General features: G+C 41.9%; 1 protein-coding gene across 1 annotated transcript in view; it reads right to left on the bottom strand.

The window, feature by feature from the left end:
- Positions 1 to 4,481: 4,481 nt before the first annotated feature.
- Positions 4,482 to 23,387, bottom strand: part of Ubr5 (ubiquitin protein ligase E3 component n-recognin 5) — a 107,466-nt gene continuing 88,560 nt past the window's right edge. The window contains exons 51-60 of the mRNA XM_010612128.3: positions 22,536 to 22,680; positions 21,230 to 21,360; positions 18,772 to 18,832; positions 15,961 to 16,136; positions 15,467 to 15,551; positions 13,677 to 13,832; positions 13,241 to 13,354; positions 11,733 to 11,877; positions 10,100 to 10,185; positions 4,482 to 6,442 (exon numbers count right to left, since the gene is read on the bottom strand). Coding sequence (XP_010610430.1) covers positions 6,230 to 6,442; positions 10,100 to 10,185; positions 11,733 to 11,877; positions 13,241 to 13,354; positions 13,677 to 13,832; positions 15,467 to 15,551; positions 15,961 to 16,136; positions 18,772 to 18,832; positions 21,230 to 21,360; positions 22,536 to 22,680 — 1,312 coding nt within the window. The 3' untranslated portion in view covers positions 4,482 to 6,229. The remainder of the gene's footprint in view (positions 6,443 to 10,099; positions 10,186 to 11,732; positions 11,878 to 13,240; positions 13,355 to 13,676; positions 13,833 to 15,466; positions 15,552 to 15,960; positions 16,137 to 18,771; positions 18,833 to 21,229; positions 21,361 to 22,535; positions 22,681 to 23,387) is intronic.

Raw genomic sequence — 23,387 nt, 5'->3', positions numbered from 1 at the left:
ACTATTCTGAAAGCCTTTGTTGAGAAATATAGATGTGAGTAGAGAAGGGAGAGAAAAGAAATAACAAAACCTCAATGATGTCCAGGAAGATCGTGTACCCTGTGGCAGAGGTGGGTCTGCACACCAGGGAATAAAATGTTTGGTGTAACTGCCCTGGATGTGCCTGCCTACCAGACACCTAATCTCACTCTGTTTGGGCAAGTGAACACACTGTCACACTATGTAGTTCAGGCTGGCCTTGGATTCAGGTGATCCTCCTGTCTCAGCCTCCTAAGTGCTGAGCATGTGCCACCACACCTGGCTTGTTTGTTTTTACAGAGCCTCAGGGCTGAGTTTGCCTTGAGTCTCAAAGGAGACTTGAGGTTTGCAGTGCTGGGACTGTTGAGACCTAGAGACTTCGAGGAGGGCTAACTGCATTTCTCACTGTGAGATGGACGTAAGCCTTTGGGGCCAGGGTGTACTGTCGGACACAGACTGTTTTATCTGTGAAGTGTACCCTGCTCCACTAGGATGAGCAGCCAGTCAAGCTTAGCAACAGTGATGAATTAAAGGGATGAAGATTTTTTAAAAGGTGTGTGTGGGGACACTTTATTTGTAAGGAGGAAACAACAGAAGATCGAGGCAGGGCAAAGGGAAGGGGTTTCAGAAAGAAGCATTCATGCGGGGCCTTTGTCTCTGGCCTCTTGTGTTACACTCTGAGGGAACCCTTCCCTCCCAGGTACCTAGAGCTCCTCGCAACCCCACTGGCTCTCTGGGCTGCTGTAGATGGCCTCCAGACTGCACCCTCAACCAGGTGCCACTGCCTCTGTGCACATTCTTTTGGTGCTCTCTGATGTCGTCTTTGGGCCTTGTCTTGGATTTATAGGTTGTAGGAGTTGCATAGGTTGCACTCCTCTTCTGCTGTCTACTGCTAGAAAACATACAAGGTCTGCTTAGAGATTAAGTGAGGGGAGGTGTGTACCCAGTGCAGTAATATAGTGACTCGAGTGAGGTATGTGCGGTCTGAATACTGTCTATATTTATATATTAAGTAAGCGTTTCCTTCTGGGTTACATAGCCCCTTCCCCTTGGTCTCCCCTGAGTTTTCCTGGAGATAAGAGAGGCTGCTGACTTGGTTAGGGCACCTTCCCCATGCTGTGCTATGGCTCTTTTTATTGCTCCCTCTGGCAATTTTAACTCCTTCTGGTCAGGATTTTCCAGAAAGCCTAACCAGGCTCTCATTCTATTCTTTCCCTAGATACAGACACTTTCTCTACAGGACCAAATGTGGTAGGAATTGAGGCTGTGCCTCCAAAGCTTTTAGGGTAGTCACAGCCATTGTCATTGTTTTCTAGCAGTAGAGGAGTGCAAAAATACAGACTAGTCAAAAGACATAAATTTCCTGGTTCCTCTACTTCCTCAAATCACTTAAACTTTAAGCTGCTGTACCTTAAAATAACATTGGCAAGTTTTTATCTCTTTTGTTAAGTATTCCAAGATAGTTCTGCTAAAGTTTTATGTTACATTAAGAATATATTTTGCATCTCTGTCCTCCCCTCCCCTCCCTTCTGTGCCCCCCACCATCCCTTCTGAGACAGGGTCTTACTGTGTAGCCCAGGTTTGCCTTGAACTCATTCAAATCCTGCTGCTTTAGCCTCCTGAGTCCTGGTTTATAGGCATGTTTTTTGGTTGTTGTTTTTTTGTTTTGTTTTTTGTTTTTTTTGAGACAGGGTCTCACTATGTAGTTGAGACTGACCTGGAACTATGTAGCCCAGGCTGGTCTCCAACTCACAGTGATCCTTGGCCTCCCAAGTGCTGGCATTACAGGTGTGTGCCACCAAGCCCGGCTAGGCATGCTTTTTGAATGTTTGCTAGCTCCACTGATCAAGATTTTGCTACTTCTAGTCCATTGGGAAGCATCAATCTGATGATCACTTTAGGAATCAAAGCTTCTCCTATGTATTTATTGACAGGGTGTCAGTATGTAGTTTGGGCTGGTCTTGAGTCCAGGAAGGCTTCAAATTCATGGAGATCCTGCTGCCTCAGCCATCTCAGTGCTAAGATTACAGGCGTATGCTACCAAGCCAGGCTCCTGCATTATTACATGATTTTTCTGCCTGTATTGTGAACTATTATGATTGCTTCATCTCCACCCCCTCCACTCCCAGCCCAGTCCATTTCTTGGTAACTGAGAGGATTACTATGGTTTCTGTTCTGTGGGTAGAATCCTTAAGCAAGGAAACATGACATAAATCTAGCTTCAACGTCTTCCTTAATGATACGAAATGGAAAAGTAAAGGTGATCATCACATAAGCCCTCCATTTTCATAGATTGTAGCAGGACCTGTGGTTCCATTAGGCAACTGGAAAATCTTGATTTTGTTGGCTACTTAGAAGCACCAAGCATATTATAAAGATACCAAAGGCTAATCTGTAATACTCAAAACACATCCATCCATGCCATAAGCTTGCCAGAGTGGTAGTGTCTTCAAATTTAATATTTAAGTCATCTTCCCCACAAAAAAGCATTTTGGCCAGGCACAGTGGTGCATCTGTAGTTCTAGCACTTGGGAGGCTGACATCCAAGGATCTCAAGTTTGAGCCCAACCTGGGCAATTTAGCAACTCACCTAGCAACTTGGGGAGGCCCCAACTCGTCTCAAAAAAGGTCCGGGAATGCAGGTCAGTGTGAAGGCCCTGGGTTCCATCCCCACTCCGCTGCCCCCTTTTATTATGTGTGCTTCTCATTTGAAGACATTTGCACTTAAAGGTGGGTACCATGGTTGGCTTCAGAAAACTCCCACATCTTCAGTTCTAATTACTATCCTTAGGAAACTCACGTATGATCACCATGCCTTCGGCACAGTAGTGCTGCACAGCCGTCTCAGAACTCGCACTGCAGAGTGCCTGCCGCTGTGACTCATGCCTCAGCACACACACCTGAGCAATCCTGAGCAAGCTGTTGACCCCGTTTCTCCTGAGGTAGGTAACAGAGACGTGGTGACATGGTGCCTGGCATACAGCAAGGACTCAATGAAGAGAAACTTCATGTTGCAGTCAACAGTCTGTTTTTGAGTTGTAACAAGGAAACAAAATATAGTTATGTATTTAATCCAGTGTATGTGTGTTTTACTGGGGCCTGAACCCAGGCTTCATGTATGTATAAGCAGGCATTCTACCACCAAGCTACATCCTATTTGTTTTTGAGACAGAGCCTTGCTGTGTTGCCAAGGCTGGCTTTGAACTTGTGCTACTCCTGCCTCAGCCTTCTGAGTGTGGGCCATCACACCCTGCCAAGGTATTCTTGATGTGAACCACTTTTTTTTTTTTCCTTGAGATGGGGTAACTTTGTTGCACAGGCCAGCCCTGAAACTGTGATCCTTCTGCATCAGCCTTCTAAGTACTAGCATTACCGGTGCTGCCAAAAAAGTCCCATTTTAAATAATTTCCACATTAATTGAAAGGTGTCTAAAAAATGAATCTTCATGTTCCCGTCTATTTAGGGCGATGTAAACATTTTTAGTCACTACCCAGGCCATCTATTAAAGGCACTTCAAGCAGCCCTGTCAGGAAGGAGATCCGAATGCAGCAGCAAGTTGCACAGGTGGCCTTTCTCCCCCAAGTCTGGTGAAGGAACGAAAGTCTGAGGGGCACGTTCCTGTTTCTGTCATGGGTGTTCCCTGGGGCGAGCTTCAGCATCAGCTGGGGGCTCTGTTGAAAACACACCCTTCTGGCCTCCACAAAAACCTACTGGATCACGAAAGGGAGTGAGAAGAGTGATGCTTAAGAACCCACCTACAAACTTGCAAGCGAAATCTCATCACTTCTAAGGCACTGGGGATCCCACCAGGACCCTGTGCCTGCCAGGCAGATTCTCTGCCACGGAACACCATGCCAGGCCACAAAGTAGAACACTGACTCAGCCAAGGTCTCGAGTTCAAACTGAGAAACCGCCTTTATTTTGTGCTGTTGAGATCTAACCCAGGGCCTTTGCACTGAACAACATCTTTAAACCTTTTTAAGACAGTCTCACCAAGTTGCCCATGCTGGCCTGGAACCTGCTATCCCCCTGCTTCAGCCTCCTATTTTTAAATGCACAAAAATAATCACATCTTTATGAGAGTAATGTTGTTTGGAGGGAAGACCTAATAAGTGAAATCATTCTTATGAAAAACCCTAAGTCTGCCCAGGAAGTCCTTATACTTGGTAGTCTTAATATGCAGATTAAAAAAGAGACAAGTAGCAAACTTCAAAAACTCCTATTGTAGTAAAGTTCGTTCTTGGTCTTCTCTTCCTAAATTTTTCTAAATCTATTATAATTAGTCACTGAACAAGACCAAAAGAGAACTTTATTTTACATGACTTTATTTTACATTTAGAACCGTTTTATGCTTTACTTAAAAAAAAAAAAAAATTCTTAGGAAGACTTAAGACATTGTGCATTAAATATTTTCATTTTTTTCAATAACTATTAAAAATAAATTCACAATTAGGGTTTCAAATGTCCTAAACATATCTAATTTGTTTCTCATGTAATATTTTATCAATCCTATCATGTGCATACAGAGGTTAAGGTGATATAAATCTTGTCTTTCAAACACATGACTGCTAATCAGCTCTTAATCTAATTACTATTTCATTTATTCAGAAATAGCATTTAGACATAAAAACCAACGTCTCACTTTGGCTAATTCACACATATCTAATACAGCATGTTGTTGTATAAGTTTTAAGTGATAACAATGCGTTTTACTGCTATTGTTCTCTTTTAAATACGCTTAGTGTCAACAGGGCTGAGAATGTCATGTGGTTCACTCTCATAAAGGAAGTTATGTATAAAAGCATAGAGCCCTTGAACATGGAAACAATTCCCAGGCCAGAAGTCCTACATAGGAACTGAAAAAGTAAGAGTCCAGAGAATTTCTCTCTTCATTTTTAACATGTAAAGAGACTAATTTAAGTCTTAGTGTAGAAGACTCAGTGAAGGAAACTGTTCCTATTATGCCACCGAGTAAAGCTACTAAAGCCACAGAGTTCAGGGATATTGGCTGTGGAATCCGTGGGTCATCAAAAAGGAACGTATCGTTTAGTTACAAGTTAGACTTTCCATGCCGCATAGTGGTCACACTTCACTTCCCCCGTTTTTAAAAGAAAAGGTGACCTGGAAGGTGCCATTTAGGATTCTCTGCTAACTGTAAAATGTGGACTGAGTTTCTTCTGTTTCGTACAGTCCAGGTACATATAAACTTTCAGTTCTTAAATCAAAATTTTTATACACATAACAAGTCAGTGTATTGCCCTTAGTTTAAAAATGTACTATATAAATAAAAACTATTGTTTCTTCAATGTTACTTGACATTTCTTCTGTAATTTATTTAAAAAAGTAAATGTAACAAGATGCTTAAAAAAGGTTAGATACAAAAGTAGTTAAGCTGCTCATGAACATTTCAAATTTTCCAAAATGTATTTTCAATAATTATGATCTTATAAAAACATTTTACAGTTATCAGAAAGTGCCCAGGCTGTTCACATAACCGAAAGGCTCCCTGCGGTACACATGTGTTAGGGCTGAGGCCCAGCTGCCGCCTGCCTGACCAATGACGAGGTGCCGGCCCCATCGCGTGTACAAACGCGCCCTCGCCCAGCGAACAGATGACGTGCAGAATACTGGGTACCACTCACTACCCTAGAGTTCACAGCCACTGAAATAAATGCACCCAAAGGGGCCTGCACAGGTGAAAGGGACCTCAGCTCTGAGAGCTCAGGGCAAGGGCTTTGGACAAGCCCCGTGTACATGATAAACAACTGCAGCCAACCACAAATTAAACACATAAAGAAGTTAAAATGAAAACACAGAACATACGTAACTTTTTATTTTGAAATTCCCTAACCCTCTATACAAGAACCTCTGCTGAAACACTTTCCCAAAGGCAGCAGTGAATTTTCAGAACATTTTACATTTTTTCCCCTCAGCAAAAAGATAAATCACAGTGTAAATCATGTTGTTCTGCTGTCCTCTTTGGCTGGGGTTAGACCCAGAAGTTGGTGACCAGCAAACAGTTGTGACCAAATGTTGCTAGTGCTCCTCAGGCCTGTAAGCTACAAACTCGGCAAGGAATGTTTGCATTTAATCTCTTTAAGGTATCACCAGGGGGTATGACAGCATTAACTTCTGTAAATTTTTATAGACAAATGGGAAAAAGTCTACAAAATTAGCTATTAATATTACACAGCATTACACACTTTATACTCTACACAAAACCAAAATTCTTGGTCTTAATGGCAAGTAGCAATTTCTGTTTGAGAATCTGTTTAGAGGAATACAGTGGGACATAAAGTCGAGAGATGCAAGTGTTTGCGGTGGGAAGATGTTGGTCATCAGGAGGTCTAATTGTGATCGAGGGCATAGGCTGGAAGCCTTCCTCACTTGCTGGCAACGATGGGCTTGATGTCCAAAAGTAAACCTAAACAGGAACACAGTTAATTATAAGTTGGCCTTTATGGGTTCACACCAAACCCTTAATTCAGTCAACACATACATAGAGTTCCATTCTTAAATCAAAAAACTAAAGACACATGGGGCCGGGGATTTAGCTCAGTGGTTCCGGTGCCTGCCTTGCAAACACAAGGACCCGAGTTCGAGCCCCAGTACCAAAATAAAATAAAATAAAGACACATTCTTTTGAACTGGGTTTTAAATTTATTTTCTTGCACTGCCAAGGAGCCACGCCTCAAGGCGCCTGGGTGGGTGCAGGGTTAGCAAGTGTCACAGAGAAAAAGTAACTGTCTCTGGAGCTCAGTTTTCTCTTCTTAACATGAAACTATTTAACCAGATGTTCTCTAAGGGAAAGCACCCTACCAATGAGCTGCATTCCCAGCCCTTTTTGTTGTTGTTAAATTCTAAGTACAGGGTCACATGCTAATTTGAGGTAGGAAGATCCCTGTGAGTTCAAGGCCAGCCTGAACTAGAGTGAGACCCTGTCTCCAAAAGAAAAAGGAAAATCAAAACAGGTAAGAAGGTTAGGAGGATGTTAGTTAAATCCTAAAAGTAGATTTTCATCAGACATTTAAAGAGTGATGCTCTCAAATAAAAGCTGGTGATAGGAAATTCTGAAGATCTTATTAAGGACATTTTCTTTTTTTCTATCACTGAATAGCAATTTTTTTTCTTCCAGTATAAGGCAAAAAAACTAGAGTAAGATTTAACTTAAATGACTGAACTGAGGATGTACTGATACCAGAATTTTTAAAAATTAAAACTAGAAAATAGGTAAAAATAGACAAGTCAGAATAGCCAAAATAGATTGTACAGAATTGATTTGGGTTCTTCCAACGAAGGTGCCCAGAGGTGATAGAATCCAAATAAACCATTCATGTGGTCCTGAGACCAACAGGGACAGATAGGGTATAGGCACTCGTGGGGACTTTTGGGACCACACAGCCAGGAAGATGAAATGCTGACCAATTATCACATCAAACCCACCTGATGGACGACCTAACTCCAGTTACCAGGATGACCAACTGAACCAGGTAGCATCCAGGACCATGGAGCAACTTGTCCCCCATAAAGGAGAATTCCTGGAAGGGCCCCAGAGCCGGAAGACTTGGGAATGCTAAAATCAAAGATCCCACCCTCCCAGAGAGCTCCTCAAACCCTAGAGTGAGCAGGAATCTGTAAGATGTGGCTTTCCCCCACAAGTAACTATTCCTCTCCTAAATGAAGGAGGCACTACCAGAACCTGGATCATTTTAAAACACTTCACCAATGGTCGGGTTCAGTATGCTAAGAATTTAGGCTGGTTAGTCAGTCTGGGACACTGCATGGACCCAAAGGAATGAGAGTAAAAAGGCTCCTGCCATTCTCTGAGTAAGGGACAAAGCCCTGCACGTTTCTCATGCACGCATGTCTGCAGCAGACGCCCCCGGAGTTGAATGAGCATGTTTGTCTGGTTATGGCCACACCCACGACTGCACACAGAGGCCAAAGTTCACGTCATCTCACTCCTAACTCTTAAGTTCCCAGGGCACTGTGCTAATAGTGAGTAGGACTGAGATAACAGATTTAACATCAATGTATCACAAATAAGCTACTTTGCTCTTAATATGCAGGTATCACGATGATACTCAAAATTTTGCAGAGATTTGCCACTAGCAGCAGAGACCAAGGGAGGACAGGTACCTGAGTCTATGTGCTATATAGCAGCCACCTCCCTCCCTCTGTGGCTCCCTTTTCTGTGGCTGTAGTTACTCATGGTCAACCATGGCCCAAAACGCTAAATGGAAAATTCCAGGAACAATCAATTAATACACTGTAGCTGCACGCCGTTATCCAGTGGCACTGCGCCAGCTAACACACCCATACTGCACAGCCCGTGGTCAGTCACCCATTGGGCATCAGGGTACCCAACTGGCTGCCTGTGCTAACTTTATTTTATGGAATGGCCCCAAAGCACAAGCCCAGCATTTTGGGCAATTCAGATACGCCAAACGAAAGCTATAAAATGCTTCCTTCTCAGGTTCCTGACGGGGCCATGATTCATGTCTCGCTGTGGCGCAGCTGAGCTGACTGCACTAGTCCTGCCAGCCTGAGCCAGCTGTGGTACACACGACCGGCCTATTGGGGGGCCAGTACCGCTCCTCAGGGGGCTTTGCTCACAGCAAAGAAAGGCGGGATGCAGCAGGCCAGACGGCGTCTTACTACAGCTCCTTAAGGAGAACGTGAAAATGGTATAAAATCTGTCATTCAGCTAATTTCTGGTACAGGAGTTATAAATGCACATTAGTTACACCAGCAATGGGGTACCTGTGAGATTTCCATGTTAAAACTGAGAATTACTGTCAGGCAAGGGTACAAGATCCTAATGATGAATGTAACTGTACTGTATACTTAGAAAGTACCAATAACCTCGATAAGATTTTAAAAAATGAGAATTAACATGTTCCCATGCCTCGAACCACCAGCAATACATGTAAGACTATCCCCTCAAGGTGGCTTGGCTGGTAGCTCTTTCCCATCAGACAGTGGAGTACAAACCAGAGACACCCGGCAGTGAGACGAAAAAATTACATCCTCATCATGAACAAGTACTATCTGATAAATTTCACAAATATACATTTCTTTTAATTTAATGAAATTAATATTTACAAACTGTAATAATTTCTAATTGATATGAACAGTATTCATATTTCTATTTGGGCAATAGTCAAATTCAAGCAGCTAACTAGATTGTACCCATTTACAGACTTTCTATTTATTTTATTAGTAAAAAGGCCAATAAAAGTGCTTAGATCCATTTGTACCACCAGTGATCCAAGCTGGCAGGAAAGTGTCAAACAAAGATGGAAAAGCGTTTGACTTAATGAGGAAACAACTATATGCTGAGCTGGCTAAGATCTTCAGTAAGATCAGGTCTATCCAGAAACTGTGAAGCAAGAGAGAGAGATCTGTGCTAGTTTTGTTACTGGACTCCAAGCTGCACAAGTCAAAGACATAGCTCATGCTTCGGTGAGATGAAAAGGCCATTAGTTTCAGAGTGGGATACAATCACGATCACTGGTTTCAGGCACCTCCTGGGAACCTTGGAGTGCCTCCTCCAGGTTTGGGGGAAAATGCGTACCATAAGCTGCTATCATCCATCCTTTAGGACTAGGACTAACAATAGCATATTAACAGCTAGTACAGACTTCAAAGTGTAATAGTAGGTCAGGGGTAGAATAAAAGAAATGCCTCTCACTTCTGACCTTCTGTAATATCCCTACCCAAGTTAAAGTGACTATCACAAACTGAGATCTTCCCCTGGGCTACCACATGCAGGGGTTTAAAACAGGATGGACTGGGAGGAGAGCTTAGTGACAGGAGATGTGCTCAACTCTCAGTTCCAACCCTAGCAACAGAAACCCTGGACTGGGCCAGGGATTTAGCTCAGTGGTGCCGCCACCTGCCTCACAAGCACAAGGTCTTGAGTTCAATCCAAAAACAAAATAACTCAGGCTGGGGATTTAGCTTAGTGGCTCCACTGACTGCCTTGTAATAAGCACAAGGACCCGAGTTCGATCCCTGTACAAAAGAAAAACAGCACCCTTTATTTCCTTTCCCGAACTTGGCGGAGCTGTAAACTCACCAGATCTTGTCGTTCTGTCATGCTCATCTTCTCTACTATGGACCAAAACCAGCGCTTGAACTGCAAAAGCTTCTCTGCATTTTCTCCTACAAATAAAAAACAGAAAGAATACCGAGTTTCAGAATATTACTGAATGTCTTATGTAAAGTGGAGATGTTACTTAAGATTTGAGGGGTTTCTAATTCCTAATAAAGGAAATTAGGACCATTTGCATAATGCAAAACCTCTGCAGCTGACTGGCCAGTCCTGACTAAACAGGACCACGCAAAAAGGACAGCAGCCACTGACTTTATAACAGGCACGGCTGGAAATCAAGATTCTTCTCGTGTCTTCACCAGTGCTTCTCAGTGTGTTTATACATCACGTGGGATCTCATTCATTCACTGAATGTGAGGGTGAAGAGGGTACACCAGAGATTCTGTTCCAGATACCTTCCCAACGATGCCTGTGCTGCTCATCAAGCCTCAGGCAGTGTCTTTAGATACCTTGCTTTCCCTCCTAGATTTCTGATTTAAAATGAGACAAATTCCTTTAAGTACTGAAAACTCGCCAGGCATGCTGGCACACACCTGTAATCCCAGCACCGGGGAGGCGGAGGCAGGAAGACTACTGTGAGTTCAACACCAGCCTGAACTACACAGCCAAACCCTGTCTCAAAAAAATAGAAAAATAAGAAACCTACAGACTAGCCAAAACTATTATAGAATAACCTATGTATTTAGCCCCAAGCACAAAGAAAAAAATACAAAAAGAAAATTTTCCCATATTAAATATTCTGGCTGTTAAAACAAAATACAAAATAAAAACTTGACATCTCTATGAATGTAATAATCTTGGATTATAAGTGTAACCCTTTCGTGGCGAACTTTCTGAGCTTCCAATGTTTTACAGTATAGGCACAGCTAAAACCCATTTCTACCTTCAGGGACTTAAAAGAAAATTGCAGAGCAAATCAAACACTGGAGATAAAGCTTGCTCTAGGAAAATTATGCTGACTTCTCCTGAATCTATATATACTTGTGTGCTGCTGTGTCTTTAAGTATGGTGCTGGTGCAACTCTACAGACACTGTGCAATCAAATTCTTTACTAGAGTTTAAGCGACATGAATCAGAGACAACCAGTACAGTTATCACATGGATTACTTTTTCTTATTGTGATTTTTTGTTTGCTCTTTTGAGATGGGGTCTTGTTACATAGCCCAGGAACTTTCAGTCAGCCTCCTGTTTCAGCCTCCTGAATGCTAGGATACAGGTGTGCACTCCCAAGCATGGCTCTTCACAAATAATTTTTATTTGTATTCTTCTAAACCATATATTCTTTTTTTTTTCCTCTTTCTTTCGCTTTTTGACCCTAGGGATTGAACTCAGGACCTTGTGCTTGCAAGGCAGGTGGTGGCACCACTGAGCTAAATCCCTGGCCCGAAACCATATATTCTTTAAAACCTACACAAATTAAGCTAATGCTAAGCCTTCAAAATATTTTGTTCAATCATACCTTTAAAAATAATATAAAAAATGTAAAGGCAAGTAATACTGTACTTTCCAGGTCCTGAAGCAGATCTAAGAACTAGAAACTCAGAAAATGCTGACCAAATTATAGTTTATTCTTTAAACATGTAAACAAGTCTCCTACCTGATTCATCATTGAAAGATGTGAAGCTGATCAGCATTTGCACGTTAACTTCACCACAACCATTTACCAGAAGCCTAAAATCTTCTGCTGTTAAATCTTCTAATGAATTTTTTGGAAGCACATCTAGTAGACCTTTCCTCATTGCCTAGAGAATTTCAGAAATTTATTTCATATTACAATCCAGTACTTTACTTTCTATGTAGTATTTATTTATATTGTTAAAGCTCAACATTTAATTGTGGCAGGCTTCTCTAAGAATGTTACTTCCCACTTTAAACCAGAGAGAAAAAAATTAAGTTCTATGTTTTGAATTTCTTAACAGATTCAGAAAAAGGCAAAAAGAGGAAAGGCATGGGGCACACACTGCAGGTTCAAAGGGTGCACTGCTGTGTGTACCAGGAAACTGAAACAGCTTCTGCACTGGGAGAAGCTGCAGTCTGTCCTGTTTTATCCTGTGTCTCACCCCTAGGAATGGATAATTACACCAACACACCTCCCAGACTTGAGTCAAAATCTCCAAGCTTACTGAAAAGGTACCATGTACAAAGGATTGTTCCAAGTGCTATAAGGGAGAAGTAAAAGTGGGTTTTTTAAAATTAGGATTTTTGGGGCCCAGGGATGTAGCTCAGAGGCACAGTGCCTGCCTGGCAAGTACGAGGCCCTGCATTCCATCCTGACTGTGTGTGTGTGTGTGTGTTCTGGTTCTCTAGCTTTCTCAAGCGAGTGTAAAACACATGAGTCTGCTGCCTAGGAGGACAACACTTCTGACCCTCTAGGCCAAAGTTTGTTATCTGCACATGGCCATTTCCTGGCTAAGACCTGGAGAGATTCTGCCTACCGGAAGGGGAGTAGGCCAGTCGCGCTCCCAATGTGGCCAAATTGCAGATAAACTTGTTTTCCCCTTTCTAGGGGGTTTTGCTGCACTCTTGTGATGGGTGGGCAGAGATCTGGGCCCAGATGGAGGGTTGTGACCTGGCCCACCAGTGACAGTACCTTACACGGAGTGATCATTTATTCTTTGCATTCTGCAGGATGTCACGCAGCTAGCTAGAGGGCAGCAGGCCACAGGCCTGAACTCTGACTATATGACTCCAAGCCCGCACAGGGAGCAGAAATACTTAGTATCTGGTAGGTCTTCCGTAGTGTGGTGGTGGTGGGCCCTCCACAGCAGCCCACAGGCATCCTTTCCAAACTAGTTCACCAAACCACTTTCCAGTGATTACACAAGTTATTTTCATACCTGGGATCAAACTCAGGACCTTGCACTTGCAAGACAGGAAGCAGCATCACTGAGCTAAATCTCCAGCCCCTGATTTCATAGTTTTCCCAAGCAATGCTAACCAAAAGAAAATGAGTACTCGTCTTCACTCTCAAATTAAGGTATAGTTTACCTGGTTCATAATTTATTTTGGTCTGAAAATTCTGGGTTTTTGCAGATGAGGTGGAGATAAGTGAGCTAGTTTACCACACACGAAGACACATGACACCACTTTCTGGAAAGCACTCACGTGCAACGGCTGTTCCGCGACCACCAGCATTCTGTGTTCTGCGTACTTCCGCACGTACTCATACACGTTCTGGGGCGTGACTGGGATATTAACACCACTGGGAACCAGCTCAACCTGTGAAAAAGTTGGCAGTGATATTTAAAGGTGATTCTGTAAAAGCAATGACAAGTTAACAGTACATAAAACTATTCCCCATTATTATTATTTTTTTTTTTTTGGGTACCAGGGATCAAACTCGGTATTCCCCATGATTTTAAAATCTAAAGATGTCTCTATCTGATAAATATCTTCAGAGCACAAACACTTCAGGCCTAAGCACAGAACTGCCCTCCTCTCATCTCGCTCGCTCACTCCTCTTTCTGAGCGCATGCACATCTGCCTCTGTCCCGTTTCTATGCAAACAAGCACAACAGAGGAATCCAAACACTGCACCTACCTGTCCTCCGCCCTCTTCTTTACACAGGTCAATTGCAAACGCCAAGTCCATCGCTGAAAAAACAGCATCCGCATCTGAACTTTGGGAAGCAAGGATTAGCTGCCGCAAGCTCTCATACATTACAGGGTCAAAAAATGCAAAATCGTGCCAATTGACCTAAGAATGGAAAGTAGCCATGAGACCCAGTAAGAAAAACTTCACACACAATCCATTAATAAATTAAAACCTATAATATTTTATCTAATTTAAAGGTATACTCATATTTTCCCACTAAATATGTGCTGCTTTAAAGTGGTAAAGTTTAGTAAATCTTTGGCTTGGACAATTCTTTTAATTTTCAAAGTATACAAAGTTAATTTCTGGAAAAAAATTTAAAGACAATGTAAGTGTTTTCAAAAGGCAGCACTATTCACTGAATTTACTTTGGTGTAGCAGCCAGCCGAAAAGCACATGCATAACCTGTTTACACTGCACGATAATCACAAAAGGCAGATTAAATCTAGATTATAAACATGACACTGACACAAAGTCACCAACATGCCCAAGGCCACCATCACTGAATTAAATGCAGACCAATGTGCCAGTCACTAAACCCTGTACAAGCCTCAGCGTGAGCTGCACACAGTAGCACGCCTGTAATCCTCGTACTTGTGAGGCTGAGGCAGAACGACTGCAACTTTAAGTTTACCCTGCGTACTTCAGCAACTTAGCAAGACCTTGTGTCAAAATAAAAAATAAAAGGGATGGGGACACAACTCAGTGTTAAGGTCCTGGGGTTCAATCCCTCATACTGCTTTTTTAAAAAAAGACTGTTAACAGCTTTGAGTCTAGTTCTTTACACAAGAACATTTTAGCTGGAATACTAAGAATTCAGTAGGGTCAGGGTTTAAAAAGGGATGGATAGGTATAGACATTGCAAAACATTATATATCAGCAGGTTTGATTAAAGATAATTATTAGCAGACATTGGTTTTAACAGTGCTAATTTACTTAACATTAAGAGTAGGAAAAACTCATTGAGAGAAAGATAGCCTTTGTCTAAGCAAGACAGGGAACTAGAAAGTGGGCTGCCTGCTTACCCCAATCCTCAAAGGTATTTTACAGGACAAAGCCACAAGGTGAGGCGAGTTAAACAGTGCTAATTTGTATCAGCTGTGTGATATGCAGTCTTAAAATGTTAATATTCCACTATTTTTGTATCAAGTAACTTCTTTAGAAAGTTTTTCAATCAAGAGCTGCATAATTAGCATTATATATTAATTTTAAAGGTTTTTCTCCCCTCTCCCATGATAGATAAATGTGGAAGCTGTCAAGACTAATAAAACACAATGAAATTAAGCTAATCCTACCACTGAGGAAAAACAGCAAGCATGCTGTGCTAGGCAATGCTATATTCACTTATGTGCCACCCAGCCTAACGTATACTCTGCAGCCGGAATGCACTTGTCTTGTCGGTACTACTTGGATTCTCCACTGCCACCTGCTGCAACTAATTATAACGGATAAAGTGTATCGAGTACTACCATTTGCCAGGCAGAACACTGTTTCTTCACCATTTTACAGACACAGGCCCAAAGCTGTGGGGAAAGCTGGTGTGCAACAGGGGCCAGGCTGTTGGGCCCCAGCCTGCCTGGGGTGAACCCCGTCAGGTCACCTCTCTAAGTCGTTAAGTGTTTCAAAATTATAATGACTGTGATGCTTCAGAATTTAACTGCAAATGAACACTATGAACAGTGTGCTAGCACTAACATAAAACTGTCAAATCTGTCAGGTTCATCAAAAATACTTACTTTTCTACCAAGCAACACTTTAATGACATGTCTATTCAGTGTGATGGGACACAGCTCATTCTGCAATAGACACAGCCCAAGAATCCTAAACACAAAAACAGACAAGATTCAAATTAAAAAACAACTCTAGATACATAACCCCACACATACAAATATACATATAATATTGAGATATTCTCTACAGCCTTATTCTATCCGGTGTGAAACAGAATATACACCCTATTTATTTATTTAGGTACCGGGGATCAAACTCAGGACCTTGTGCTTATGACGCAGGTGGTGGAACCACTTGAGCTAAATCCCTGGCCCTACACCCCATTTTAAAACTAATATATTTTTTAATTTCATTAAAATGATTAGAAGAAAAACAAAACTTAGAGGAGCTCTAAGTGACTCTCAGTGGTAGAGCGACTGCACAATTCACATGATAAGGCCCAGATCCAACCCAACCACCCACCATCCCAAACCCCACAGGTTGGATGACAGTTATTTACCTGCCAATGTTTCTGAAACAATTCAACCTTGCTTCTGTATTTTTGCCAGGTCTTGGAGTATAAAATCCTCTTTTGCCAGGTTGGTAAAATAAAGGTGCATTGTCATCACCGTCATCTGTGTCATCTAAGTCCATGTCTACCACGCTTCGACTAGAGCCGTGACGCTTTCGGTTCTCCTAGTTAAGAGCATCAGAGAGGAGGCCCCACCATTACTTACGAAGAAAATGGAAGTATGAACTCACTGTCCGAAATCATTCAGTGTCAGTTGGGAGTCAGAGCAACATTGCCATTTACATGTATAACATTGTACATGATCAATGTTTGAGGCATGAACTCATGAGGTAGAGCCTAGGCTGGCCTTGAACTCATGGCCAAGTGCTGTGATACAGGTGTCTGCCACCACACCCTGCCTACAGATAAACTATTTTTTCTTGTCACCAGGGATCAAACTCGGGTCCTTGCCCCTGCGAAGTACGCAATGGAACCACTGAGCTAAATCCCAGGCCCAAGATAAACTTAATTCACCTTTCAGAACTGTGATATATAAACCCTGTACACAATCATCTGCTAAATACATTCACTAAATGAAATTCAAGTCAGCTTCATTCACCTTAATGTCTGAAAAAATTTTCATTGGATATAAAATTCTAGACTGACAATTCTTTCAGCATCCTTTTGAGGTTCCACAGTATTCTAGCTTCCATAGCTTTTAGAAATTTTTAAGAAATTTGTTGTCTTTCAAAATAATATTTCCAGCCAAGCATGGTGGCGCATACCTGTAATCCCAGCACTCGCGACGCTGAGGCAGGAGGATCGCTATGAGTTCAAGACCAGCCTGGGCTACATAGTGAGTTCCAGGTCAGTCTCAACTACAGAGTGAGACCCTGTGTCTCAAAAAAAACAAAAAAATAACAAAAACAAAATACTATTTCCATGTAACCATCATGTACTGCAAGCGTATGCTAATAAAAATTATGTTTAATTTTAAAAATACTAATTCCTACACTAAGACAACATTCTTTGGCTGCTTTAAGAAATGTGGTAAAGCAGGGGATTTAGCTCAGTGGTGCCACCACCTGCCTGGCAAGCACAAGGTCCCAAGTCTGATCTCTGGTACAAAAAAAAAAAAGTGGTAAAACCAAACTAATGTATCTGAACATAATTTTGTTTTAGTTTATCTTACGTGGAGTTCACTGACCTTGAATCTGTAAATCTGTCTTTCACCAAGTTTATTTTTCAGCTATTATTTCTTCAAATATTTTTCCTATAGAACTGCTTTCTCCTTTCCCCGAGTGCTCCAAAGATATGGATTAGTTTTTCATATAATCCTAAAATTGTTTGTTTTGTTTTATAAAAATCTTTTTTATCTGTTCTTCCAAAGAGATAATTTCTATCTACCTGTAAGCTGACAGTTTCCTGCCACCTTTATTCTGCTATTGACCTATCTAGTGAATTTTTTTCCTTCATATGCTATACCTTCAATTCTAAAACTGTAATTTGGTTCTGTCTTTTAAACTTTCTATTTCTCTGCTGAGAATCTTTGTCCTTCAATTTACACTCTCATATTGCATGAGATAAAAGAAATTCCCAAAGTGGATCATATCAATGTAACCATCTCTTGGTTCCTTTTCCAGGAGAACTGGCCAGTCTTTTTCCTGGTTCTTTGTCTGCTGAGTAATTCCAGGGTCTTGGAACAGTTGTATCAGGTTGTGAATCTGAGTTGTATTCAAATGACACAGAAACCTCTGTTTGTTGGGGGGGGGCAGGACTTTCAATGCTAAGTAAACATGCAGAGCCTTTGCTATTCTGTTTGGGTGAACCCTGGGCATGCACCACTTGGAATGGTGTGAGGCTCGGGTAATAGTTTACACTGAAGTTAAATTTCCAAAACCTTAACTATCTTTAGGTAAGATGGAGTAACAAGGATCCACTTTACCTGCCTGCCTGAAAAGACACACTGTCGGGCATTTTTCAAGTTCTGACGACTCTCACCAATCTGTACATGACTGCTTACTTTTCAAAAATTTCAGGTACTTCTCTTTTAATTTTATTTAGAGCTGAGTGGGGGATGTAGCTCAGCGGCACAGTACCTGCCTGGCAAGTGTGAGGTCCTGAGTTGGATCCCCAGTACCCCCACTGCAAAAAAGTGTGTGTGTGTGTGTGTGTGTGTGTGTGTTTTACCTAGAGCTTTTAGTTGTAGTCAGCTAGAGAGGTAAGATTTGGGGTAGGTAGGGATATAGCTGAGTGACAGAGCACTTGCCTAGCATGCACAAGGCTTTGGGTTTAATCCCTAGAACAGCCAAGAAAAATAAAGCTGAGAATAGGTTTGACCCTCATGGAGGGCACTGGAAGCTCTCCAAGAGCTTAAGAATAAGATGCATTTCATGAAGTAATACATGATGTCCTGAGGCTTCTTTTACTGTTATCAATGATGGAGCTTCTTTTGGTTTTGTTTTGTTTTTAGTACTGCTAGCATCAACTGCTTTTTTGAGAAAAAAAAAAAAAAAAAAAAAAGCCCAAGGATTCTATACCACCTTTCTCCAGCTGTTCCGTTCATTAAATCTCCAAATTAATGCTTAATTGTATCTGTGCTCAAAAAAGCAGAAACACTGAGTAGGGCTACATGGAGCCCTAACTACACCAATCTTACTACCTGATTCTGTATCTGACAGCCATGAATCTATCCATGCAATTATCCATTTTACTTGTCAAATTAGTTCCTCCCTAAGTGCTATTTTCTTCTCCCTTAACTGAATTTCCTTATAATTTAAATCTAAGTTCTTATAAACAGAAGAGCAAAATATTCCTTACCTGTACCTTTTCTGAGGAGTCTAATAATCCAAGATCCAGGATACTATCTGCTCCATTTTCCCTAAAATAAACAAAAAAGCATTCACATTCCAGATAATCAAAATGTGTAGAATTTATTATCAAGAATATACACTTATAAGAATTTACAAATTCGTGAACATTTTGAAGTCAACAAATATCCAGGGCACTTAACTAGTCTTAGTGGAGTTCTAAGGAACAGGGCAATCAATAACACTCTAAAACCCCACTAGATGCTGCGTGTATGATTCAAGATCATGGGCAAAAAGCTACTGATTTAAGAAAATAAATGCAGCCTTCATCAGGGTCCTGGAAATGAGGCTCAGAGCAGGCACTGCACAAACGCATAAAAATGCTCAGGAAGCAAGCTTAGAATTGTTAAATATGCCACAGAATTTGAATCCTAAGCAAACAGTCAATATTGTATGTTAGCTGCACTGAACACAAAATGCTACTGAAGGTGGTATGATCAAAATATATGTCTAATTTCTAAATTTAAAAAAATTATAGCCAGGGCCAGGGATTTAGCTCAGTGGTTCCGCCACCGCCTACCTCGCAAGTGCAAGGACCCAAGTTTGATCCCTGGTACAAAAAATAAATAAATAAATAAATTATAGCCGAGGATTTAGCTTAATGGTTCCGCCACATGCCTTGCAAGGGCAAGGATCCAAGTTCAATCCCCAGTACCAAAAAAAAAAAAAAAAAAAAAAACAAAAAAAAAAAAAACCATAGAAAAAGACACATTGCATTTAAACCTCCTCAAAATCCAGTTGCCCCTCCTCAAACACACTGATCCCATCTCTGCTGCCACTTTCTGAAGCAGTTCTGGAAGTCCTCTTTATGTCTTTAGGAGGTTTGATAAAAAATACAGTTAATACTGCTGCGAGTTCAGGCGCGAAAAAACATCACGGGTAGTCCTCATCCACTTTGTTCACTACATCTGGCACCATGCAACTTCTGGCTCTTCCCCACAGTCACAATGACCACAAAAGCAAGCAGTCTAAGGGGTTCAGGACATCAAGGCAGTCACAGGAGCACAACTAAAGATACTCAGGAAAGAGAACTCCAGAACTGCTTCATAAAGTGGCAAGAACACTGGGATAAGCAGTTCAAAGTGAAAGGTGCATCTGGAGAGGGATGTTTCAGTGTGCCCCTTTTTCTGTAATTTTTTTTTCTGTTTTTGGTTTTTTGAGACAGGGTCTCACTATGTAGTTGAGACTGACCTGGAACTCACTATGTAGCCCAGGCTGGTCTCAAACTCACAGCAATCCTCCTGCCTCAGCCTCCCAAGTGCTAGGATTAAAGGTGTGCACCACCACACCCAGTCCTCTGTAATTATTTTTTAAAATTTTAACAATCACCATATATTTTGATCACTCCACATATTTACAAAAATCTTAAAAATGCACACTGTAAACTTTTTCTGTAATAGGTTAAGCTACACCAGTGTGCTACACCAGACAACTCTGTGCTACACCAGACAACTCTGGCCACGAGGCAGATGAACAAAGAAACAATTCATACAAGTCCAGAGAAGGAAAGCAATAGTAACAGTAACAAAGAAACTTCTCTCCAGCATCCCTGCCAACCTGTTCAAATGCTCCAGAAGTGAAGCGCTATTTAGTGCCAAGCCTCAGCCTGCCTGCTTATCCCTCCCTCTGGACTGTATCCAAGCTACTTCCTCAATCAAATTAGAAAGAAAGAATAGGCACTTTCATCTAAGGGCTGGGGGCGGAGCTCAGCGGCAGAATAAAGCATGGCTGAAGCCCTGGGTTCATGCTCAACACTGCAGAAATTATCTACAATCACTGGCACCTCCCAGCTTCAACTAGAATGAGCCACAGAGTGAGGACGGCCTAGGCTCCTTATGTCACTTTTACGTGTCACCTTGGGAAAAGAGATATTTAAATTTATATTCTGTGTAGAAAACAAAAACTTGCATACATTTTTAAGGTGAATCAAGAGGCCTAAAGAAATCACATACTTATTGCAAGAAGTCAGGGCTCCACCCCAGGGGTTTTTGAGTATAATATGATCTCCTGACACTAGAATTCTAAGGAGATTTGACAGGCTCTTATTGGAAGTACCACCCCGTAGTGGTGGGCTGAACCCAGGGCCTTCACGTTGAGCTGCTTTCTATAGATGGGATCTCACTAAGTTACCCAGGCTAGGTTTGAAACTGTGATCCTCTTGCCTCAGCTTTCCAGAGTGTAGGGCTCACAGCTGTATGACGCCACACCTGGGCCTTTTAAGGAGTTTTAAAATATCTAGTAGGCAAATAAAAGATCTTTTGGAACCTAAGTGACTGGGGAAACTCTACCACCCTGAAATGTAAGAGACTCAGCTGTCTCGCTCATTGACTAAGCCACCACTTTGAAAAGCATCTGAAGCATTGTGCTCTGACAGACACAACCAAGATGCCCGCCAAGTGTCCAATTACCGTCCATGTGCAATGATGAGCTCCATGGCCTCGTCCACTCTGGCTCTTAGAGAATCTTCACTTGCGAGCAGGAGAAGCAGCTGAGCAGGAGACAATTCCAACAGCATGCCAGTGATTTTACTTGCAAATGCCTAAAAACAATGAGCAAATGTTACCTGCCCTCTCTCTGAACTTGACTGTCAAAATCTACAATCAAGAAGTAGAAGGAGAAAGAGAAGCCACAGCAGGAGAAACACAACCTTCTGAACTAGTAAGGTCTTGTGCGCACTGCAAGCTGACTTCTAGAGACCTGACAGGGACAAGCAGTCCATGCACCACAGCCACATGACAAGTCTTTTCAAGGTTTCTTAGTCCCGTAAGTAATCACATATACTGTCATTTTCTTTTCCTTCATCAGAGAATCACAAACGTCTCTTTTGTTTAGTGTATGAAAAAAAGGGAGAAAAGAAGCGAAAGAAAGAGGAAAAGATACTTTTTTTGGGGGGTACCAGGAATAGAACTCAGGGCCTTGTGCTTGGCAGACAGGTGCTGCACCACTGAGCTACATCCCTGGCCCAGAAAGATGCCTCTGTAAGGCTAAGGATTTACTGCAAGAAATATAGCTGGCATTTTCTGTTTTATTTATTTTTAAATTTTTTTTGGCACCAGGGATCAAATTCTGAACCGTGCACTTGTGAGGCAGGTGGTGGCACCACTGATCTAAATCCCTGACCACCCCCCCATGTTTTCTTTCTTTCTTTTTTTTCCCAGTACGGGGGATCAAACTCAGGATCTTGTGCTTGTGAGACAGGCAGCCACAGGCAGCAGCACGGCTGAGCTAAATCCCCAGCCATTCTGCTTTATTCTTTTTGTTACAAAATATGTACATATAATTATGCATAAAGAAAAAAACTCAACCAGTTTATAGGTCTTCCATTATATAAAAGAAATGAACAGAAGATTCAAACTAAAAACCTTCCTGAAATACTTAGCAGCAATGAACTCTGGCAATGCGTTCCAGCTAAGGCTTGCTGAAGACAGTGCCTGCTTCAAAAAGTAATAGTAATCTGTGCAAATAGTGATACAAATAAATGCCATACATAGCTAATTCTTTAGCACACAAGGAACCTGCTATGCAGAATGGAGACAGTGTTCCAACCTTGCAATACTCACTCCTTCCTAAGCTGCTCACTACACAGCTAATCATAGGCCTCAGTCATGTGGCTGGTTGATGGCAGCAGGTGACAATTTTTAAAAAGCTACTTTCACTCAAAAGTGGGGTGAAAAGCCAGAGCTGGCTGGGAAGGGCTAAGTGCCGTACACGTACTGGCTGCATGGCTTGCACACGGGGATACAGCCTCTCTCCAAGAGCCTGCCGATGCGCTGGCAGAGGGTCAGGGTCGTCACTAGGGTTCCCCTCGGAGGCAGGTCTGAAGGGCCTGGTGTCAATGGACAGCTGTCTTCTAAAATCTCTGCAAGAGGGAGAGAGCAGTAAAGCAAGGGACCGGTCATCCCAGTAACAGTCGGGGACAGGGCCCCTACACAGCCCCTGACACCTGGGAGTACGTATGACTTGCCAGGTTTGTCACTTGGATGATTTACACATATGTAAGCATACTTTGATTCTGAGGAAATAGGACATTACGGTATCAGAAATCAACAGTCCACTCATAATTCCTGGAAATTTTAAGCAAAAGTAAAATGCAAAGAGAAAAATCAAAAGATTTCAATATCACAGTTTGCCAAAAGTGAGATTTGAAGATAAACTAAGGAAAGAAGGGCATACAAGTAATAAAAATTTCAAACAATTAGGAATTTGAGTGGATAAATAAAAAGGCAATGCAATTTCAACCACCTCTTGGCTTTTAGAACAGAACTTTTTATTTAGCAATGTCCAAACCTTAAAACTTTCATTTTCTCCCCACCACCTTTTTTTTTTTTTTTCATTTTTTGAGACAGGATATCTCACTATGTAGTTGCGACTGACCTGGAACTCACTATGTAGCCCAGGCTGGTCTCGAACTCACAGCGATTCTCCTGTCTCAGCCTCCCAAGTGCTGGGATCACAGGTGTGCACCACCACGGGTTGTCCCCCCCCGCCCTGTTTTTTAAAGACAAGGTCTCACTATGTATCTTAGGCTGGGCTCAAGCCTGCAGCAATCCTCCCACCTCAGCTTCT

Source organism: Fukomys damarensis, unplaced genomic scaffold, assembly GCF_012274545.1.
Source record: "Fukomys damarensis isolate Sample0158 unplaced genomic scaffold, DMR_v1.0_HiC HiC_scaffold_5, whole genome shotgun sequence".
Classification (NCBI taxonomy): Eukaryota; Metazoa; Chordata; class Mammalia; order Rodentia; family Bathyergidae; genus Fukomys; species Fukomys damarensis.
The sequence above is the reverse complement of the archived record's forward strand: the minus strand, read 5'-3'. Positions and strand labels throughout refer to the sequence as shown.